The sequence below is a fragment of the Nicotiana tabacum genome, chromosome 7 (genome assembly GCF_000715075.1).
Source record: "Nicotiana tabacum cultivar K326 chromosome 7, ASM71507v2, whole genome shotgun sequence".
NCBI lineage: Eukaryota > Viridiplantae > Streptophyta > Magnoliopsida > Solanales > Solanaceae > Nicotiana > Nicotiana tabacum.
Window position 1 is genome coordinate 77602282 of NC_134086.1, and position 24532 is coordinate 77626813.

General features: G+C 39.7%; 1 protein-coding gene across 1 annotated transcript; it reads right to left on the bottom strand.

The window, feature by feature from the left end:
- Window positions 1–11545: 11545 nt before the first annotated feature.
- Window positions 11546–20313, bottom strand: LOC142162143 (uncharacterized). Its single transcript, XM_075218459.1, has 3 exons — window positions 20005–20313; window positions 11928–11996; window positions 11546–11629 (listed from the first exon to the last, which is right to left on the bottom strand). The coding sequence occupies exons 1-3, from the start codon at window positions 20311–20313 to the stop codon at window positions 11546–11548; spliced, it is 462 nt and encodes a 153-aa protein (XP_075074560.1).
- Window positions 20314–24532: the final 4219 nt, after the last annotated feature.

The following is a 24532-nucleotide window of genomic DNA, read 5'->3' on the forward strand; positions in this document are numbered from 1 at the left end:
GAAGGTGGCATATGAGCTTGCGTTGCCACCCAGCTTGTCGAGTGTGCATCCGGTATTTCATGTTTCTATGCTCCGGAAGTATATTGGAGATCTGTCTCATGTGTTGGACTTCAGCACGGTTCAGTTGGATGATGATTTGACCTTTGATGTGGAGCCAGTAGCTATTTTGGGTCGCTAGGTTCGGAAGTTGAGGTCAAAATATATAGCTTCAGTAAAAGTGCAGTGGAGAGGTCAGCCCGTGGAGGAGGCTACCTGGGATACCGAGCGGGAGATGCGGAGCAGATATCCTCACATGTTTGAGGCTTCAAGTATGTTTCTTGACTCGTTCGAGGACGGACGTTTGTTTAAGTTAGGGAGGATGTGACGATCCGGCCAGTCGTCTCATGAATTACCGCTCCGTTTCCCCCATTTCTACTTCTTTATGCTTCGTTATCCATGTTTTATATGGTCAAGTTGATTGGTTTGCGTTTGGTGTGGTTTTGGTAAGAAATAAGACACTTAGTCTCTTTTAAGAAGGCTTAAGTTGGAAAAGTCAACCGGATGTTGACTTATGAGTTAGAGGGCTCATATGTGAGTTCTGATAGTTCGGTTAGCTTCGTAAGGTGATTTTGTGACTTAGGAGTGTGATCGGAAGTGGTTTTGGAGGTCCGGTGTAGAATTAGGCTTGAATTCGTGAAGTTAGTATTTTGGCGATTTCCGGTTGATAGGTGAGATTTGATCCGGGGGTCGGAATGGAATTCCGAGAGTTATTGTAGCTTCGTTATGTCATTTGGGATGTGTGTACAAAATCTCAGGTCATTTGGATGTGGTTTGGTTGGGTTTTTGATCAAAATCGTGTTTCGGGAGTTTTTAGAAAACTTAGGATTGAATTCGATATGAATTGGTAGTTTTGGTGTTGGTTGTGGTATTTTGATGATTGGAACAAGTTTGAATGAGATTTTAGGATGTGTTGATGCTTTTGGTTAAGGTCCAGGGGGCCTCGGGATGATTTCGGGTGGTTAACGGGAAGATTTTGTACTTAAGAGAATTCAGAATTTACTACTTCTGGTATTTCCGCACCTGTGGATTTAGGACCGCAGGTGCGGTGCCGCACATGCGGAAGAAGAGTCGCAGAAGCGGTTTGGGAAGAATTGCCAAGGACTGCAGATGCAGCATATGGACTGCACCTGCGGAGCCGCAGATGGGCTCGTGGACCGCGATGCGGAACCTGGCCCTTTAGTGATTTTCGCAAATACGGAGGAACTACCGCAGAAGCGGTACCGCAGCAGCGGTGGTGTGGTCGCAGATGCGAAAACCCTTCGGCAGAATGTTTTAAGTTGTTCATCCGCGATTTTGAGCCATTTTTCCTCCATAGCTGAGTATTTTGAGAGCTCTTTGAGGGAGATTGAAGAGGGTTTCGAGGGGAAGTGATTGGAGGTAAGATTTATGAGCATAAAACATGATTCTATTGTGAAATTAACCTAGAAATGCATGAAAATTTAGCTAAAAATGGAAGAACTAGGGCTTTGGATTTTGATATTTTATATTGGGATTTGAAGGGCCATTTGAGGTCGGATTTGAGAACTCTTAATTTGTATGGACTCGTGGAAGGATAAGGAACCCATTGATGTAAAAATTTCTGAGTTTCGAGAAGTGGGCTCGGGGCTCGGGTTTTGCTAATTTCGGGATTTTTGATATTTTTCGATTGTTTTCGCTTGGGTTATGTTCCCGTAGCATATTGTGATGTATTCGTTCTGGTTTTGGTTAGATTAGACGAGCGAGGAGGCTGATTTGAGAGGCAAAGGAGTCGTGAGCTAGAGTTTTTGCCGGTTCGAGGTGAGTAATGAATGTAAATGATGTCCCGAAGGTTTGAAACCCCGGATTTGCACATCGTAGTGCTATAATGAGGTGGGACACGGGCTTGATGATGAGCGTGTGGTCGTTTACTATTGGGGATTGTGACTTGGTCTGTCCCGAGTGATTCTTTTACCGCGTATTTGATTGAAGCTTATTTGTTATCATCATTATTTGGACCGATTGCCATATTTGGGCTTCGTGCCAACTATTTGAACCCTCCGGGGATTTTTATCACTATTTCCTCACTATTTTGATTTACTACTTGAACTCAGTCGTACCGTTTTCCACTGTTCTACAACTCAACCACTTTTACTCGGTTTTGAAATTAAAATTATATATTAAATGATGTTTTGGGCTGAGAACTACTGTTTTACTAATGCCCGGGGAGCTTATATGATTTCTGGACTGAGTACGGCCAAGGGCCAGATGTGAGGATACTATGGGATCGGGTTGCGCGCCACAACAGTGTTATATTGATATTGATATAAGGCCGAGGGCCTAGATTTGATGCCACGAGATGGCCTGATATTGCGTTTGGGCCGTAAGGGGCCCCTCCCGGAGTCTGCACACCCCCAGTGATCGCCACCGACGAGATATATGGATCGGGCTGCACGCCACAGCGATATATGGATCGAGCTGCACGCTGCAGCGGGTACTGTAGGGTACCGTTCTATGTGTTGATTTTCTTTATATGTCTATCACTTAACTGCTTATTTGATGTAGCAGTACCACATTTCGTTTCCATTGGTTTATTGCTTTTATATTACTTGTTTAAACTGCCGCATTATAGATTACTCTGGGTTTTTCCGTGATTTCTTGGTAATTGGACATTGTAGAGCGTTGGGCTTACATCTCACATTTTCGTACGTTAAAAGTTTCATCTTTAGTTAATCGACATAGTCTCGAGGATGAGATTATCTTGAGGTTAGTGTAGTTACACTAATTTTAACAAGCGAGAAATAAGTGTCATGAAGTATAAAAGGGTACACGAATTAAAGAAAACGAGTTTCGTTGAAAGTGGCTAATTTTGGATAAAATATGGGTCGAGCAATAATACCCGATAATTATGGACTAGTACCATACAAAGTACCATATGACCACGGTAGTACGATATATAAAGTATATTAAAAATGAGTAATATTTTTAAGTAATTTGAGACTATTTTTAAATTATGCGGGTAATTAATTAATTATCGGATAACAGGACATTGTCCAATTAACTAATAGGTGGATAAAAACTTAATAACTTACACCCCAAGTGACATGGCAGCATAAGGTGACTCTTAGTCACTCTATGTATTAGGTGGCAACCTAGGCATCCAAAACAAGACATAAGCCCTGATTACAATTCATTATGGGTCAAAAGATGAGAACAAATAACAATAAAAGGCTTCTTTCTTGGTTTGAAAATTCAAAGAACAGAAACAAAGTCTTCATCACTTCATCAAAGTAAGGAGCTTGAAATTTTGTTCAATTGATTCAAAGAAACGTGAAAGATCATAAGTTAGCTTTCTTGATCGGGACAAAAGGGACTAACGTCACAAAATCTAGACAAGCAGAAACAATTTCGTTTCAATTTTATAGAATCCAAGTATCAATTTCGTTTAAGTTCAAAGAAGCAGAAGCTTCATTTCGTGCAAATAATTAAAGGAACAGGTATGTTAAGTCCATCCCTTCTTTCTTTTGGCATGATCCAAATTATACCGAAGAACGAGCAAATGCATAGTTTCCATATATTACTATATTCGTAAAAATATTAGGGGTGTCTATATTCTTGATTCCCTATGAAAATTATTATTATTTTTTGTTCATGGGTTTCAGAATAATATGCAGTTGAAAAAGTTTATCTGGAAGGAATATTGAGATTATTACGTATTTTTTCATGCATTTCAGTCCTTTATACATGTGCATTGACCTATGACTAAATGGCGCTATATACGCGTATATATGTAAATATATGTATATGGGATATGGGAAAAGGTTATGGCGTTATATACACACCACCACCTAATCAGCTGGTATATGTTGATAATATTTCCCACAGTGGTCGAGACGATATGATGGGATGCCCTCAGTGGCTTGATGATATTATGTACACCCATACCTATGCATGGCATGACATTTATACCCACGTGCATGACATTATAAACGTTTCAGAATTTACAAGACTATTCAGATTTAAAAATGTGTTTCCTTATTCCATGTTTCATCTATGTATTTTACATACTATTTTTCATGCCTTACATACTCAGTACATTTTTCGTACTGATGCCCTATTTCACGGGGCCTGCGTTTTATGCCCGCAGGTACATGTAGGCAAGCTGACGGTCCCCCTTCTTAGGATCCTTGATCAGTGAGAGTTGGCATGCTCCACTTGATTCGGAGCTGCTTTTGATTTTGGTACGATACATTTATATATATATATATATATATATATGTTTATGGGTATGATGTGGCTCAGTCCCGTCTTTGTACAGTTATGTTTCTATTAGAGGCCTGTAGACAGTATATCTATTTGGGTTGTATATGGCCTTGTCGGCTTTCAGTCTTGGATGTATAGTTGTTTATAACAGCCTTGCCGGCTCGCCCACTGTATTCTGCATGTATACGTACATATGCCTTGATGGCATGTTTCCTTCATGTATGTTATTTTCGTAATGCAACAGATGTTAATCAAGTTCATATCTTAGACGCATGCTTAGGGGTGTTTGACAGGTAGGACTCAGGCACCCGTCGCGGCCTATCGGTTTGGGTCGTGACAGTTGGCTCAAGTTTAGAATTGAGTTGTGAAGTAATTGTGGAAAAGAGTAGAGGTTTATGATATTGTCTCCCTTGCCGGGATGTTATTGCTTTTGATATTATTTCCCTTGCCGTGATGTTATTCCTCATGATATTGCTTCCCTTGCCGGGATATTATTGTTATACTATTCTTCCCTTGCTGGGATTCTATTGTGATTTTATTGATTCCCTTGCCCAAATTGCTTTGTGATTGTTGCTTGGGTAAGGATGAGTGTAAAAACATGAAGGGTGATGTCGTGCGTGATATTTGTGAGTGAGTGTTAATGCATGAAGGGTGATGTCGTGCCGATATTGTAAATGTAAAAGCACGGAGGGTGATGTCGTTCCATGATATGAGTGATAATGCACGAAGGATAATGTCGTTCCATGATTATGTGACGTAAAAGCATGAAGGGTAATGTCGTGCCGAATATATTGATTCTTATGTTGAGAACGAGAGTAAAAGCATGAAGGGTGATGTCGTGCACTTGTCATTTATTTCCTTATTCTTGCTTATAGTTGAATTTTGGTATTTCGTATGCTTCTTTACTGAATTCATGTTTGTACATGATATTCCCCGAGCATGTTTTCCCTCCCCATCTTTAACTGCTAGTTACTGTCGTTATTACTTGTTGTATATGATATAACTGCACAGGTTTATTTGGTAGTCTTGTCCTAGCCTCGTGACTACTTCGCCAAGGTTAGGCTCGACACTTACCAGAACATGGAGTCGGTTGTACTGATACTACACTCTGCACTGTGTGCAAATCCCGGTATTGGAGCTTTTGGACCTTAGTGAGGTTGCTGCCTTCAGTCCATCAGGAGACCCGAGGTAGTCCTACAGGCGTCCGCAGGCCTTGGCATCCCCTTCCTATCTTATTTTTCTTCTGTTCTTTACTATTTCATAGACAAACATGCATCTATTTTGTTCGGACCCTATTTGTAATACTCTTAGATAGTCTGTGAGATTGTGACACTAGTTCTGGGTGGCTTATGTTATGGATTCGTATCGGTATTATTTTAAATTTTTATATTTCATTCTTCCTCTTTATTATATCCGCTGTTTATACAATGTTAACTCACAATTATTAAGGGATTAAAATGAAAAGGGTAATTGGAATAATTGGCTTGCCTAGCTTTCACTAGTAGGCGCTATCACGACCTCCGAGGGTGGGAGATTTGGGTCATGACAAACTGTCACGACCTAAAATCCACTCCAAAGGAGTCGTGATGGCACCTAGTCTCTAAACTAGGTAAGCCTAACATTTTCTGTAATAACATGGATATTTAATAACTTTAAATTAAATTACTCTAAACAATTACAATTCCCAAAACCAGTGGTACAAGTCATCAGCCTTTCTAAGAGTAGTTATACAACATAAATACATCACTGTTCTGAAACAAAAGGAAAATATGGAAATAAGTACAATTGAAGGTGACTCTGAGACCTGCAAATGCTGCAGCAGGTTTACCTTGAGTCTCCACCGCAACAACCCGCACAACTACTATCAATCAAATACCTGGATCTGTACACAAAAATGTATAGAAGTATGGTATGAGCACACCACAGCGGTGCCCAGTAAGTATCAAGACTAACCTTGGTAGAGTAGTGACGAGGAACAGTCCGGACACCTACTGGTCAAATAAATAGAACAAGTCAGGATAATAAACTATCAACATAAAGATAACAAAGTAATATCAATAACATGGAGAGAACAAACTACAATCAATAGAAACAATAAAAGGACACACAAATGGAAACGAAAGACAACCAAGGAAATTAACACCAACACAGATGGATCAGCGACAAGTAAATAGGTACTCAATAAGGAAGGCAATGTCAGCTCAATAAATCATATCATTTCTGGTGCACAAATTCCAGCCATCTCAAACTCGATGTATCATATCATAACCTCAATTACCAAACATTTGGCACACCCGGCACCTTGTGCCGACATATTTCTGTCCCACTTTGCGCAACAACATTCTCATATTACTCAGTACATAGGGTCCATAATCCATACAATTCAGAATGTTCAAGGAGTCTCATTTACATAACATGAAGTAGAGTACCGCTTCTAAACCAATTAGGAACTCAGTAAGAAAAGATGAAGTTATTTTTTCGAAACCATTTGAATATGGAAATCACCATATTCAATTAAAATGCAACATCGAACAAATTATTACCTTTACCATAGGATTTATAAATTACAACTTAGTAGAAATTTCCTTTTTTTTAAGTAGAATAAAATCTCAGATGATTTAAGGAAATTTAATTGAGAAACTAATTGAATAAAAAATGTAAGAAATTATTGAACTTTGAGGTATTGAAATATATATATATATATAAAATATGGCGAGGTATTGACGAACACTATGGGTTCCAACACAAAGAATCACAATAGTAAGGAAATTCTGAACTGTTAAAACACTTGAATTGATAAAAACAAATAAACACAACAAACAGAAAGTGCACAACATCACCCTTTGTGCTTTTACTCTCGTTCTTACCATAGAAATCAACAGAAATGGCATGACATCACCCTTCGTACTTTTACTCTCAATAATGTGGAACGACATCACCCTTTGTGCTTTTACTCTCAATAATGTAGCACGGCATTACCCTTCGTACTTTTACTCTCAATAATGTGGCACGACATTACCCTTCGTGCTTTTACACTCACAGAATATGGCACAGCATCACCCTTCGTGCATTAACTCTCATAATCATGGCACGACATCACCCTTCGTGCATTAGCTCTCACTCACAATATCATGCACGACATCACCCTTCGTGCTTTACACTCTTCCTCACAATATTATGCACGGCATCACCTTCGTGCTTTACACTCTTCCTCATCCAAACAATAGAAACACTGCATCCTGGCAAGGGAATCAACAACAATCCAACAATCTAATCACAAGAAAATTCCACCACCAAGAGTATGATTACATAGAAACAAACGAATCACAGAGAAACCAAGAAGCGTAATAACCTCAACAAAACAACAAGACATAATAAGTACGTGATAAATACACCGACAAACATAATATTTTGGATACAGAGCATATATACACGGGGTCATAGAGGAATTTCCAATTAAGAGATAATAAAACAATAAGGAGAACAATTAAGTCAATTAAGGCAAATAAGGCCAAGTAACATGTAAGAGTTAGAGGAAGGCTAACAACATCGTATGGAGCATATAGAGGTAAATTATGCAATTAGATAACTCAATTATAACGAAATACTTCCCATATAATGAACATAAGTACCTAAGAACCCTAAAGGCAATGTTCCCACAAATAAGTTCGAGCAAACACTCGTCACCTCGCATGCGTGGACTACAATTAACATGGAAGACTCAAATCCTAAGTGGAAGTCCCCCACACAAGGTTAGGCAAGATACTTACCTCAATCCGGCCAATTCAATACTCAATTTAGCTTTTACTTTACCAATTCATCAACGCTCGGCTCAATCTAGCCAAAAATGACTTTAATACATCAAACAATGCAAGAGAAAATAATTTTAATTAACAAAACTATGATTCTTATACAATTTGTAAAAGGTCAACAAAAGTCAACTCCCCGGGGCCGCACTTCGGAACCCGACAAATTTTACAAAAATCGAACAACCATTCCCCTAGGAGTTCACCCATATAAAAATTATCTAATTCTGTTACCATTTGGTCATTCAGATCATCATTTTACATTTTTGAAAGATTTCACAATTTCCCCCAAATTTTCCTTTAGATTCTCATGAATTTGATGTTAAATCTAAGATATAATCACAAAATATAGTTGGAAATTGATTAGAGACACCTACCCAATGATTTGGAGAAGTTTGGGTCTTTGGAAAATCTCCTATGGAGGGTTAGGGTTTGAGAAAATTGAAAAATGGGTGAAAATCCCATAAAAATCTCACTTAACAGGCCTCAGATGTCGCATTTGCAACCCAGGGTTCGCAATTGCAAACAACACAGGGCTGACAAAAGTCGCATTTGCGTCAAAAGTTTGCATTTGCGAACTGAGTATCGCAATTGCGATGAAAAAGTTCGCATTTGCGACCGCACCAGAAACCAACAATTTTGTCCAGATATGAAAAATGAACATAACTTCCTCATATGATGTCTAAATTCGATGATTCTTTTTCCTATGGCTCCGTAATTTCGATACGGATCTAATGGTTAAATAAAAACTGAATTTGGATCTCATTTTCTCAACGTGGAATCATTTTTCCTTGAAGAAACGATGATGAAGCATCCAAGTAACAAGCGCAACATAGCCTAAACCTATCCGAAACTCACCCAAGCCCTCGGGCTCCAAAACAAACTTGCACGCAAGTCTAGAAACATCATGTGGACTTGCTTGTGCGATAAAATCATCAAAATAATATCAAAAATTATGAAGTTAACCTCAAAACTTATGATTTTCTAAATTTTCAACCGGACGTCCAAATCACGTCAAATTAATTTCGATTATCACCAAATTTCACATATAGGACTTAAATATCATAACAAACTTGTACCGGATCCGGAACCAAAATACGGGCCCGATACCAATGAGTTCAAACATTAATTCATTTCTTTATTTTCTTTTAAAAACCAACACAACAATTTCTTCAACAATTGTTTTCTAAGTCTAGGGACCTGGGAATTCAATTCTGGGCATACTTCCAAGTCCCATATTTTACTGCGGACCTCGCGGGATTGTCGGAACACAGATTCGGGTCCGTTTACCAAAAATGTTGACCAAAGTCAACTAAAAGCTAAATTTTAACTCTAGAAATTACTATGTTTTCATATTTTCACATAAAAGCTTTCCGGTTTCACACCTGGACTGTGCACGCAAGTTGATACACATAATATGTAGCTGCTCATGACATCAAACTGCCGAACCAGATGAATTGCTTAAAATGACTAGTTGGGTCGTTACATCCTCCTCGAACGTGCCCAGAGTCGTTCCATGGCCATCAAACCACTGCATAAGCTCCTCATACATACACCCGGGGTGATTTCCCATCACCCAAACCTATGCATAACTGACAATGCAACTTAACTGAAGGTCTCATCTCCTCTTTAGTCTATAACCTTAGACCATGACCCAAACCTCAACATTCAAAATTCATCATAGGACCCGAATTCGACATCATCACACTGAACACACCCAAACAAGCTGAATCGAGCCAAAAATTCCAATCCAGAATACAATCACATGATGTTCCATACAACTCACATACTCTAAGCAATAACCTCTGACCACTATAGCTGCTCAAATAACATCCTGGATGCCGACAATATACTTCATATTGAATACGACCTTGTTCCGGACTTCCACAACACTACCCATGATAAAGAGACATGCAGAAACTCATAGCCACCCATGAAGTCAACAAGTCACGAAGCTCTCTCGCCCGCCTAGGGACTTTACCCAAATCTTAGCAGAAACACCCTCTCACTTCCAAACACTCCCACTCCCAATACCATAGAACTAATCAGAGATCTATGAACCTCATCTCGGCCAATACAAGCAATCCAACTAACAACTTATCACAGAACCACACAGATTCTTACACTACATAATTCGTACACAAAATCAGCAATAACTCAATTATACAACACAAATAAAGAAAAATAAAGTAGAAGAATTATCTAACAAGTACAACATGTGTGACAACAAAAGTATAGGTTTTTCATAAAATCATCCCACATAGGGAAGACACAACACCAAATAAACATAAGGAAAGGGTATCCCACATAACATCCGTTGCGGCATACAGCCCGCTCCCAAATACTCATCAAGACAAAATGCTTGGGTTCATTGAACATATGAATACTAATATCAAGTACAATCCGACATAACATATGCTGATGCGTGCAGCCCGCTCCCAAATGCTCATCAAGCCAAAATGCTCAGGTTCACTGATCACATGAATACTGATATCAAGCACAGCAGAGTGCACAAGTAAAACTGTGGGAATAATGAATAGAAGTAATAAAATTGGAGAGAAGCAAGCACATATAAGGTGCAATGAGCAAATCAACATTACGAGGGCTATCTCACCCGCATCGCCATAAGGCCTGAACAGAATTAAATCATGCGTGGGGAATAAACGTACAACCTCACAGCTCACCACAACATAAGAGAGCAGCACATAACATAGGCTAGCAGCACAAATAATATCCATTCTGCCTAAGAACATAACCAAAATGACAATCTCACAGGAGCACACAAACCTGACCTGATACAAAATACATATTCTCACTGATCTTCCAAATAGTCCCAACCAAATCCTAATTCTTCCCAATTAGATAAATATGCTTCAAAAGATCCACAACAACTTATCAGTATCATATGTTATAATTATCCCATTCTCAATATTTCTTCAAAGTCAGCAAACAAGAATTAGTCCACATATGAAGGCATCTAGCCCCAAACCTCCGGAATACGAAAATTTCCATACCCAACTCAACTACGCAAATCAAATGGCTGATATATCACTCACACCTTTTATTCTACTAAAGCACCCATATAGAGTTTCTTTCCGCGTAACAAAAGATGAACCTCGAAAGCCTCAAAACCCAGTAATCACCATGCTACCAGCTATGCACTCGCAAACTGAAACTCAAGGTCCTTTCCAAAAATGCACACCCTTCACATATGATAGCCAACAAGGTCAACACTCTATTAATTTTCGATACCTATTCAAGAGAATGTCACAATGTACCACATATTCCTTACGCCCGTAGCAGCTAACCGACTCAAGTCGTTGCCCAAACCATCAAGAACCCTCCGAGATCCACCCACATGCAACTAAGCCATCAGGACTGCACCTCCCCAACTCAACCGAGTCACACAAACCGTCCAATCCAAGAGTGTTGGCATAAATTCCAGTAGAGAATTCCTATTTAAAGGACCAATCACTTGATCTCTATGCTGACCCAACACAACAAAGCTGACCCATTTCATCTGATTGTCTGTATGAAATAATCCTAATCAAAGCCCCAACATCGTTCTGTGAAAGATCTTAAACCTTAGTCATATACAAATTCCTAGAACCTACCATCACCACACATACATATACCTCAGGCCAAAACTAACATAAGTTTGACTATGCAATCTGAATACCGCTGATGGACTCCTCCACTTGGCACGAAGCCATAGAAAATAATGTTTGATGATCCGCAGAGCTAATCTTCACAGCTCGTACAACACAAATCACAAGGTACTCCAATACCGCCAACTATCCTCAATCAACACCCACCACGCTTCTACTCCGCCTCTATATAAACAACTGAATAGCCTCTCAATACCTCTGTATCTCCAATCTGGACGACACATTGAGAAAATGTCTGAGCATCCCTGACTCCCTTGTAGCCTGTCTGTAGCATCACAAACCACTAGCGTATAGTGGACACCGAGAGCGTAATATTACATACAAGTGGATGTAAAGGAACATAAGTTATATGCTTCGAGTTGAATCAATATCGCACAATAAGGAATTGAGATTGTGAGATTATCCTAATAGTTCTGTAGCCTCTTAAAGATAAGTACAGACGTCTTCGTATCGATCCGCAAGAATCTACTAAACCTACTTATGATTCATAGCACCTATGAACCTAGAGATTTGATACCAACTTGTCATGACCCAAAATCTCTCCAAAGGAGTCGTGGTGGCACCTAATCTCCAAACTAGGTAAGTCTAATATTTTCTGTAATAACATGGATATTCACTAACTTTAAATTAAATTACTCTGAAGAAACTACAATTCCCAAAATCAGTGGTACAAGTTATTAGCCTTTCTAAGAGTAGTTATACAAAATAAATACATCACTGTTCCGAAACAAAAGAAACATATGGAAATAAGTACAATTGAAGGTGACTCTAAGACTTGCGAATGCTGCAGCAGGTTTACCTTGAGTCTCCACCGCAACGACCCGCACATGTACTATCGATCAAATACCTGGATATGTACACAAAAATGTACAGAAGTGTAGTATGAGCACACCACAACGGTGCCCTGTAAGTATCAAGACTAACCTCGGTGGAGTAGTGACGAGGAACAGTCCGGACACCTACTGGTCAAATAAATAGAACAAGACATAATAATGAACTATCAACATAAAGATAACAAAGTAATATCAATAACATGGAGAGAACAAACTACAATCAGTAGAAATGATAAAAGGACACACGGATGGAAACAAAAGACAACCAAGCAAATTAACACCAACACAGCTGGAGCACCGACAAGTAAGCAGGTACTCAATAAGGAAGGCAATGTCATCTCAATAAATCATATCATTTATGATGCACAAATGCCAGCCATCTCAAACTCGATGTCTCATATCATAACCTCAATTACCAAACCTTTGGCACACCTGGCACCTTGTGCCCGCATATTTTTGTTTCACTTTGCGCAACAACGTTCTCATATTACTCAGTACATAGGGTTCATAACCCATACAATTTAGAATGTTCAAGGAGTCTCATTTATATAACATATAGTAAAGTACCGCTTCTAAACCAATTAGGAACACAGCAAGAAAAGATGAAGTTATATTTTTGAAATCATTTGAATAAGGAAAGTACCATTTTCAATTAAAATGCGTCATCGAATGAATTATTACCTTTACTATGGGATTTAATAATTTACAACTTAGTAGAAATTCCTTTTTTTTGTAAGTAGAATAAAACCTCAGACGATTAAGGAAATTTAATTGAGAAACTAATTGAATAAAAAAATGTAAGAAATTATTTATTGAGATTTGAGGTATTGAAATATATATATATATATATATATATATATATATATATATATATACGGTGAGGTATTGACAACACTATGGGTTCCAACACAAAGGATCACAGTAGTAAGGAAATTCTGAACTGTTAAAACACTTGAATTGATAAAAACAAATAAGCACAACAAACAGAAAGTGCACGACATCATCCTTCGTGTTTTTACTCTCGTTCTCACCATAAAATCAATAGAAATGGCAAGACATCACCCTTCGTGGTTTTACTCTCAATAATGTTGCACGACATCACCTTCGTGCTTTTACTCTCAATAATGTGGCACGACATTACCCTTCATGCTTTTACTCTCAATAATATGGCACGGCATCACCCTTCGTGCTTTTTCACTTAATGATGTGGCAAGACATCACTCTTCGTGCTTTTACACTCATAGAATATAGCGCAGCATCACCCTTTGTGAATCAACTCTCATAATCATGGCACAACATCACCCTTCATGCATTAACTCTCACTCACAATATCATGCACAGTATCACCCTTCGTGCTTTACACTTTTCCTCACAATATCATGCACGGCATCACCTTCGTGCTTTACACTCTTCCTCATCCAAACAATAGAAATATTACATCCTAGCAAGGGAATCAATAATATGAACAATAACATCCTGGCACGAGAATCAACAACAATCCAACAATCTAATAACAAGAAAATTCCACCACCAAGAGTATGATTACATAGCAACAAGAGAATCATGGAGAAACCAAGAAGTGCCATAACATTAACAAAATAACAAGGCATAATAAGCACGTGATAACTGGAATGCCTCGTGAATTCTACTCAAAAACGCGAAAACTCATAATGCCAAGTTAGTGGATCAACTCACGAAATTAACGCACTTCTTGCCAGTTAAATCTACCGTCACAGCGGAACAATATGCTCAGTTGTATATCAAAGAAATAGTCAGATTGCATGGCACTCCAGTTTCAATCATTTTAGATCGAGGGGCTCAGTTCACGACTAACTTTTGGAAGAAATGTCAGCAATGTTTGGGTATGCATGTAAATCTTAGTACTAATTTTCATCCTCAAACCGACGGGCAAGCATAGCGGACTATTCAGACGCTCAAGGACATGTTACGTGCTTGTGTTCTTGATTTCAAAGGTAGATGAGATGATCATTTGCCACTCATAGAGTTAGCTTATAACAACAACTTCCATGCTAGTATCCAGATGGCACCATTTGAAGCATTGTATGGCAGGATATGTAGATCTCCCATTGGGTGGTTCAAAGTTAGAGAATCTGAATTGATAGGGCCGGACCTTGTGCATCAGGCTATGGAGAAAGTCAAGATTATCAAGGAAAGGTTGAAAACTACTCAGAGTCGCCAAAGTCTTATTCGGACGTTCATTGCAGAGATTTAGAGATCCAAGAAGATGATTGGGTATTTTTGAAGGTTTCCCCCATGAAGGGCATCATGCGGTTTGGAAGGAAAGGAAAATTGAGTCCAATGTATGTTGGGCCGTATAAAATCATTCATAGGATCGGTCAGGTGGCATACAATCTTGAGCTACCACCCGAGATGTCATTGGTACACCCAGTCTTTCATGTATCTATATTAAAGAAGGTAATGGGGGATCCGTCCACTATTGTGCCAGTTGAAACTATTGAGGTTAATGAAGAACTGTCATATGAAGAAGTTCCAGTTGCCATTCTTGACAGAACCAGCAAGTTGAAGAAGACACTTGGGAAGCAGAGGAAGAAATGAAAAAGAAGTACCCACATTTGTTTTTATAGCCGTGTAATATCTTTTATGAATTTTGTTCCTATGAACTCTATATCCTTTGGTTTGGTCTATGTAAAACTATTGTGTTTTGGTTGTATGTTGCCTATGCGGCCATTGTTGGTGTCGTTACAAGTTATGTCATGTCTATAGATTGTGTATATGCTGTTAGGATACATTTCTGGGGCTCTCTGATAGGTGGATGAGCCTAGTTACAAATTAAACTCTAGCGAAATTTTTGGAAATTTAGGGAGATAGCGGAATTTGGGGCTGTTGATATGTTTCATGATATGAAAGAGCTGAAGTTGCATAAGGATTGCTAATGAGTGGACCTTGATCCTCATTCGAGGACGAATGATATTAAGTGGGGGAGGATGTAAGTCCCCGTGAAATGTCTACTCAAAAACCCGAAATCTCGTAGTGCCAATTTAGGAATGTGTAAGAAGTTCATAAAATTCTTCGCGGCGAGGACCCTTTGGATTGATTTGTGCATTAAAAAGTTAAGGAATAATGTTTTTCCAGAAAAGCGCATTTCTGCGGTCCATTATGTGGTCGTATAATAGCTATGCGGACCGCATAGTCACCGCAGAGTCAGACAATATGCTAGTTAGTTTTGACGTCAGCTATGCGGCCAATTATGCGATCACATAATCAATATGCGGGCCGCATAATCTCCTTGGAATTTTGCGAGGGGTAGTTCTGCGGTGCATTATGCGACCGCAGAACAGGTATGCGGACAACATTCTTATTACATACCCGGGCAGTTTGTTTAGGTTTTGGGAACCATTTTGCGGTCCCTTTTGCGGGCCGCATGTCCATTATGAGATCGCATATGCGATCACAGATTGTGTCGGGGCATCTAATTTCTAATTTTTAAAACCCAACCCCATTCCGTTAAAACACACATATTAGGCCATTTTGAGCATATTTTTATTATAGTTTAGAGTGGGGGAAAGGATCTTAGAGAGAGAAAGTGGTCTCATAGATTGTTCTTCAATTCTTGCTTAACCACCTTGAAGATTAACAAGAGAGGCACCTAGGTCTCCTTACCAAGAGGTAAGCTTATATCACCCAAGCTCTTAATTCCAAAATGCAGCTAAAATGGGTAATTAGCTAGATGGTTCATGGACATGAGGGTTGTTTGTTTTGCATGCATGGGTGATGAAAGAATGTAAGAAGATGATGGGCTAAAAATGATAAAAGACAGTTTGTGGAATGATGGAATCTTACACAAAAAGAGTGTTAAAACATAATGCACACATAGTGTTTGATAGAATATATTAGTGAGCTAGAATCTTGATTATCCCTCTAATTCTTGATTCAACCTGTAATTCTCATAAAATAGATCGAGGTTGCTAGGAGTTCCGGAGTTATTCTTGTTGTAAAAATTTAAGGAAAGCTCTATTGAGATATGTATGGCTAAAACACCCTCTTCTTAGAAATTGAGCTCCATTGGTATCTATGCAAATGTGGTAAGACAAAAAATTGATTGATGTATTGATTGTTATTTCACATGAATTGGTTTTTAAATTATATATATACATGTAAGGTGTGCCTCAATGTGTGCAATGTACTATTCTAGATATTTAAAGACGTGCGAAGAATATGTACCATGGGTTGAAATGCCTAGACTTCACGTTAAGATTAAAACTGAGATTGTCATGCCAACTATGTAAAATCTTACCTATGCTTACAACTTGAATTGCTTTTGTATGTGCCTATGATCCTAAATTGCAAGATTAACTTTGATAGTGGAAATGTTATGATAATTGTGGCCTTAAGTTCCTATGAATTGATGTATGTTAAATAAAGATTGAAACGAGATGATTAATGAAAAAGGAACAACGCCTTGGTAAGGCGGCCTAGCCGATCGAACCGTGATCGGATGCCATGCTGCACACATGGTGGTATTGTGCTGATATTGAATTTCGGAAAGGGACAATGATATTGTGATTGAGGTACATGTCTCAAATGAGGCAACCTAGCTAATCGGGTCGTGATCGGGCTCCTCTCAAGAAAGCGGTGGTATTGTGAATGATGATGAACAGTATGAAATGCCCCAAACTAAAGCTATGAAAATTATGTGAAAGCTATATGATTCTTTAATTTGGTGATGTGGTGTTCGGTTAAAGCTTTTTATTGTCTCTTGTGATTTCCTTGCTCTTGTATGATAGTTCTTTCTAATAAAATGGTGTTTAGTTATACATACTCGTACTATTCTATGGTACTAATATCCCTTTTACCGGGGTGCTACATTTTTTAAATGAATGTAGGTGGTTCTATAGCGGATAGTTCCGGTCACAGGTAGCGGAGTATCCTCCTCTCATAAAATCATGGTGAGCCACTTTTCTTCCAGGGGTTACACTGTACATCGTTTGTTATAAATTACCACTTTGGAGGTATGGCTGGGGCCTTGTTGCCAGCATTATCATAACTGTATTTTGTATCCTTAGAGGCTCCGTAGACGGTTGTGTGGGTTATGTACGGTCATTGGATATGTCCCTAGACTATGTTGTAATTCTAAACTCTAATTTTTTCTAAATTGTAACTGTATGGAATCTTGGAAACATAATCATGGTTTAAGTTTGTGATATAAAATGAACTAACAATGTTGAGTGCATGATCTTTCCTATTGTCTAAATAAACGAAAGCATGGTTTCCTTAATCATATAGTTGGGTAAAAAGTGTTTAATAAGGCTTGCTCAGTTGGGTTCACTCGATTGAGCGTCGGTCTCACCTTCTGAGGTTGGGGAGCGACAATAACTACACTGACAATCACAACATTTTGGACACATAGCATATATACACGGGGTCATAGAGGTATTTCCAATTAAGATATAACAAAACAATAAGAAGAACAACAACGACCCAGTATAATCCCACAAGTGGGTTCTGGGGAGGGTAAAATGTATGCAGACCTTACCCCTACCCCAAGGGGAAGAGAGGTTGTTTCCAGGAGACCCTCGGCTCAAGAAAGCAACAAGAGACGATATATTAATATCATCAATAGTGTCATAATAAAATAACAACAATATAAGAAATACGAAATAGATAGAAGGTTTAATAATAACCAACAGCTAAAGCCCTGCATCAGTAGAGGACCATTAGAATCCCAAAACTAACTCCTAACTGGCTAATCTCACTCTAGTGCACTATAGAAATATTCACAACTTTCCCCTATCCTACAACCTTAATGCTCGACCTACCCAATTCCCTGTCAAGGGCTATGTCCTCAGCAATTCTAAGTCGCGCCATGTCCTGCCTGATCACCTCTCCCCAATTCTTCTTAGGTTGCCCTCTACCTCTCATCGTACCCACCACAGCCAGTTGCTCACACCTCCTCACCAGTGCATTAGTGCTCCTCCTATGAATGTGCCCGAACCATCGGCGTTTTGCTTCCCGCATCTTGTCCTCCATGAGGGTCACACCCACCTTCTCTCGAATTTCTTTATTCCTAATCTTATCCATCTTTTTATGCCCGCACATCCACTTCAACATCCTCATCTCTGTTACTTTCATCTTCTAGATGTGTGAGTTCTTAACCGGCCAACACTCAGTCCCATACAACATGGCAGGCCTGACCACTGCTCTATAAAACTTACCTTTTAGTAACGGTGGCACTTTCTTATCACACAGGACTCCCAACGCTAACCTCCATTTCATCCACCCCACCCCTATACGGTGTGTGACATCCTTGTCGATCTCCCCGATCCCTTTAATAACTGACCCAAGGTACTTGAAACTACCCCTCTTGGGAATGACTTGAGAGTCAAGCCTCACGTCCACTCCCGCTTTTGTTGGCTCGACCCCAAATTTGCACTCAAGGTATTCCGTCTTTGTCCTGCTTAAATTGAAACCTTTAGACTCAAGGGCATGTCTCCAAACCTCTAGCCTCTCGTTGACGCCGCTTCGTATCTCATCAATTAGAATTATGTCATCAGCAAATAGCATGCACCATGGCACCTCTCCTTGAATATGATGAGTTAGTGCATCCATCACCAGGGCAAATAGGAATGGGCTGAACGCAGACCCTTGGTGCAACCCCGTAACAATCGGGAAGTGCTCGAAGTCGCCTCCTACTGTCCTAACCCGTGTCTTAGCTCCATCATACATGTCTTTAATTATCCTAATGTAGGCAACCGGAACCCCTTTAGCCTCCAAGCAGCTCCATAAGACCTCCCTAGGAACCCTGTCGTACGCTTTCTCTAGATCAATAAACAACATGTGGAGATCCTTCTTCCTATCCCTGTATTGTTCCACCATCCTCCTAATAAGGTGGATGACTTCTGTGGTAGATCGCCCTGGCATGAACCCGAACTGGTTTTTTGAAATAGACACCGTCCTTCGCACTCTCATTTCAACCACTCTCTCCCAGACTTTCATGGTATGGCTCAGTAATTTGATACCCCTATAGTTGTTACAGCTCTGGATATCGCCTTTGTTCTTATACAACGGAACAATTGTACTCCACCTCCACTTTTCAGACATCCTATTAGTTTTGAATGTAACATTAAATAACCCAATATGCCATTCCAAGCCTGCTCTACCCATACACCTCCAAAATTCAATCGAAATTTCATTTTGTCCGGTAGCTCTACCCCTTCTCATCTTACGCATCGCCTCCATGACCTCATCGACCTCAATATCCCTACAATAACTTAATTCATGGGGACTGTCGACATTCCTCAATTCACCAAGTACAATATCCGGATCCCCTTCTTCATTTAGAAGTTTATGAAAGTAGGTCTGCCACCTCCTCTTAATCTGGTCATCCCCTATCAAAACTTTGTTGTCCTCATCTTTCATGCACCTCACTTGGTCCAGATCCTGAGCCGTCATCTCTCTCACCTTAGACAGTCGGAATAACTTCTTCTCCCCGCCTTTGTTCCCTAGGTCCTCATACAGACAAGGAAAAGTTGCAGTCTTAGTCATGACTGCCATCTTTGCCTCCTTCCTAGCTACCTTATACCTCTCACTGTTTGCTCTTCTCTCCTCCTCGCTAGTGCTCCCTACTAACTGCAGGTAAGCCGCCTTATTTGCTTCCACTTTACCTTGGATAACTGCATTCCACCACCAGTCTCTTTTGTGACCACCGGTGCGGCCCAAAGATATCCTTAACACCTCTCTCGCCACCTTCCTTATACAGTCTGTCGTCATCGACCACATAGTGTATGCGTCCCCACTACTTCTCCACGCGCCCATTGCCGATAACCTTCCTTCTAACTCCTAAGCTTTATCCTTAATCAAGGCGCCCCACCTAATCCTCAGACGGCCTCGTACTGGCCTCTTCTTCCTCCTTATCATAATACCAATGTCCATCACCAAAAGCCTATGCTGCATTTCGAGGGTCTCACTAGGGATAACCTTGCAATCCTCGCACAACCTTCTATCGCATCTCCTGAGGAGGAGATAGTAAATCTGAGTCTTTGCCCCCGAACTTTTGTAAGGAACCAAATGCTCCTCCCGCTTCAGAAAACTTGAGTTCGCAATCACTAGATCAAATGCCTTGGCAATGTCCAACAGCGAAGTGCCCCCTCTGTTCCGCTCCCCGAAATCGAAGCCGCCATGCACCTCAGTATAACCACCTGCAGATGACCCAATATGACCATTGAAGTCTCCTCCTATGAAGAACCTCTCGGAAGGTGGGATACTGCGAACGATCTCATCCAACTCCTCCCAAAAATGCCTTTTAATCTCCTCATCCAAGCCTGCTTGCGGCGCTTACGCGCTAACGACATTTAAAGTACACTCACCCACCGCCAACTTAATAGTCATTAATCTATCATTCACCCGCCTGACATCTACCACCGACTCTCTAAGATATCTATCTACCAAGATACCCACTCCATTCTTACCCCTCAGGACTCCAAAGTACCACAACTTATACCCATCCGCGTTTTTCGCCCTCGATCCAACCCATCTAGTCTCCTGGACACACGCTATATTAATCTTTTTTTTCTGAAGGATCTTCGCCAACTCTATAGACTTACTCGTTAGTGAACCTATGTTCCATGACCGGATTCTCAACCTATAGGCTCCCTTTCCCCCTCTACCTCCCCTGCCTCCCTGTCCTACCCCTTGACCCCCGCCCCATACTCTGCCTCACACCCTGCCCCACTCGAGGACATGCCCTTATTCTATCATCCCAGACTATAGCCACTACACCTACGACAATCTAAAGAAGACTTGCTAGTTCACAACGGACAACGAATCAAACTAGAAGGAAACAAGTGACTACTAGCACACTAGTTGAATGATTGAACTATTACAAACTAAAAAACATCAATTTAGCTAACACCAAAAGGGAAACAGTAAAGCAGGAGGTACCAAATCCCGAGAACAAAACCTGTGATTGATTTGTTATACTCGATGTAGTTGTACGCTCACGCCCGCTTCCTACCGCCCTTTGCTGACACTCGCCCAGGCTGCTCTCTTTTGCTAGTGCTCTTGCGCCCAACTTGTCTCCAACAATTTCGAGAGTTTCCCTAAAAACACAAAAAATACCATGACCCAAAAACCAAAAAGGGGCTGTCACAGCTACCACTGGTGTAGCCCCGACAGTAGCAGGGGAAATGTAGGGAAAATACAGAAAACTACACAACACACAACTTAATTTAATTTCCAACACCAAATTAACAAGCAATACAGTATTTCACAATAAGAAATTAACGTACTCTGCAAAAAACCACCAACTTTATCATCAACCATCCACAAATCCGACAAAATTGTAGCGGTAAAAACTGAAAAGTGTACAATCTCTCAAGTCAATAGATGATAGATCAAAGGAATAGATTATTAAATTACTAAAAGATAGGTATAGGTAATTTTCAACCGAGAGGATCAATTTATTTAACAAAACAGAGATTAAACAAATTCACGAAAGGCAAAAAATTGATGAGAAAATCATATCCATGCTCAGGTTAACAGATCTGAAACATATAATCAAATATGTACAACATACATAAAGGAAGGAAAAAGAAGAAAGAAAATTCAAGGAAGGAAACTTGAAATAGAGAAAGTTGTACCTTGAGGAATCAAACGAGAAGATCTCGTCAATTTTATACAATGAAAAATAAAAGAATCATGAACCTTAATACTATGTGTTCTAATTAATGCAGCTTCGATATATTCTAAGGAGAACAATTAATTCAATTAAGGAAAATAAGGCCAAGTAACAGGTAAGAATTAGAGGAAGGCTGACTATATCGTATAGAGCATATAGAGGTAAATTATGCAATTAGATAACTCAATCATAACGAAATACTTCCCACATAATGAACATAAGGACCTAAGAACTCTAAAGGAAATTTTCCCACAAATAAGTTCGAGCACACACTCGTCACCTCGCGTGCACAGACTACAATTAACATGGAAGACTCAAATCCTAATGGAAGTCCCCCACACAAGGTTAGGCAAGATACTTACCTCAATCGGGCCAATTCAATACTCAATTTAGCTTTTTCCTTTACCAATTCATCAATGGTCGACTCAATCTAGCGAAAAACGACTTTAGTACACCAAACAATGCAACGTGAAACAATTTCAATTAACAAAACAATGATTCTTATACAATTTGCAAAAGGTCAACAAAGGTCAACTCCCCAGGCCCGCACCTCGGAACCCGACAAAATTTATAAAAACCAAACACCCATTCCGCTACGAGTTCACCCATACAAAAATTATCTAATTCCGATAACATTTGGTCACTCAAATCATCATTTTATATTTTTGAAAGATTGCACAATTTTCCCCAAATTTTCCTTTAGATTCTCATGAATTTGATGTTAAATCTAAAATATAATCACAAAGTATAGTTAGAAATTGATTAGAGACACCTACCCAATGACTTGGAGAAGTTTGAGTCTTTGGAAAATCGCCTATGGAGGTTTAGGGTTTGAGAAAATTGAAAAATGGGTGAAAATCCCGTCAAAAATCTCACTTAATAGGCCTCGGATGTTGCATTTGCGACCAATTGCGAACCCTGGAAAATTGCGAACAAGACAGGGCTGGAAAAAGTTGCATTTGTGAACTGGGTATTGCAATTGCGATGAAAAAGTTTGCATTTGCGACCACACTATAAACCAACAATTTTTCCCGACATGAAAATGAGCATAACTTCCTCATACGATGTCCAAATTCGATGATTCTTTTTCCTATGGCTCCGTAATTTTGATATGATTCTAATGGTTCAATAAAATCTAAATTCAAAGAGATGACAGCAAGAAATGACCACTATGGGTCCCAACATTATCAGCATAAAGCCTAAACATGATATCTAGCACGATGTACAACTCATTTATCTTATCACATGGTGAAAACACAGATATCAATAAAATAGGGCCACTATTTAGTGCCTTGGAAACAACAGAATCATAACTCACAGGGTGCACTCCCACACACCCATCATCTAGCATGTGCGTCACCTCAACATCAATCACCTAACACATAATTCAGGGTTTCATACCCCCAGCACTAAGATTCGAAGAGTTGCTTCTATGAAATAAGCCAATTCCGACACCAAGCAAGAGAAAATCCTAATCCGCGATGCCTTTGCCCCTAAAATCAACCTCTGGATGCTCCAAATCTAGCCATAAACAATTCGATACAATCAAAAGGAGATGAAGGAATCATTCCCATAAGAAAATCCTAAGCTTTAGGCCAAAAGTCAAAAGTTAAGCTCAAAATACGGGACCTGCGCCCACGTCTCAAAATCTGACCAAAGTCACAAAATTTGACAACCCATTCATTTTATGAAATTTCCACATTTTTCCCTAAATTTCCATCTCAAAGTACTAATCAAATGATAAAATCAGTGATATATTCATCTACATTAACCAAATCCGAGTTAGAATCACTTATCCCGATGAATTTCTTGAAAAATCCTCAAACAATCGCATATATATACTTCACCCTCTGGTCTCCAATACGAGGTCCGCAAAAATCTAGGCACGACCGCGAAAATCCAAGCCCCTGTGGTCTCGAAAAAGTGGTGCGGCCGCAGTTTTGGTGGCTGCACTGACAGGCCTTATTATCTTGCCATAACTTTCTTACAGAGGTCGAAATGATGCTTTCTTTACCTTTTTTAGAAACTAGACACGAAGAGCTACAACTTTTGTTTTTGAATCATCTCAAATTCCTTGTAGATCAAAAGATTTAGGCTTCCCAAATTGGACCAACGAACCTGCAGATTCTTCAAGAGCGCGGCCGCGAACAAAATTGTGTTGTTCGCAAAATTCTGCCATGGTCCGCGATTTTTCAAGTGCTACGGCCCCATGATCCAGAACAACATTAGAGTGCTGAAATTCCTGGACTCGCTCAAAACTCACCCCGAAATTCACCCGAGGCCCCCGGGACAACAACTAAAGGTACCATCAAG

Coding starts and splice junctions, on each gene's coding strand:
- LOC142162143 (XM_075218459.1), bottom strand. CDS start 20,313: ATGACGACAGACTGTATAAGGAAGGTGGCGAGAGAGGTGTTAAGGATA. Junction 11,997..20,004: donor AGTTATTCCGACTGTCTAAG/GTGAGAGAGATG, acceptor GTGATGCTACAG/ACAGGCTACAAGGGAGTCAG. Junction 11,630..11,927: donor TCCAGATTGGAGATACAGAG/GTATTGAGAGGC, acceptor GATCTTTCACAG/AACGATGTTGGGGCTTTGAT.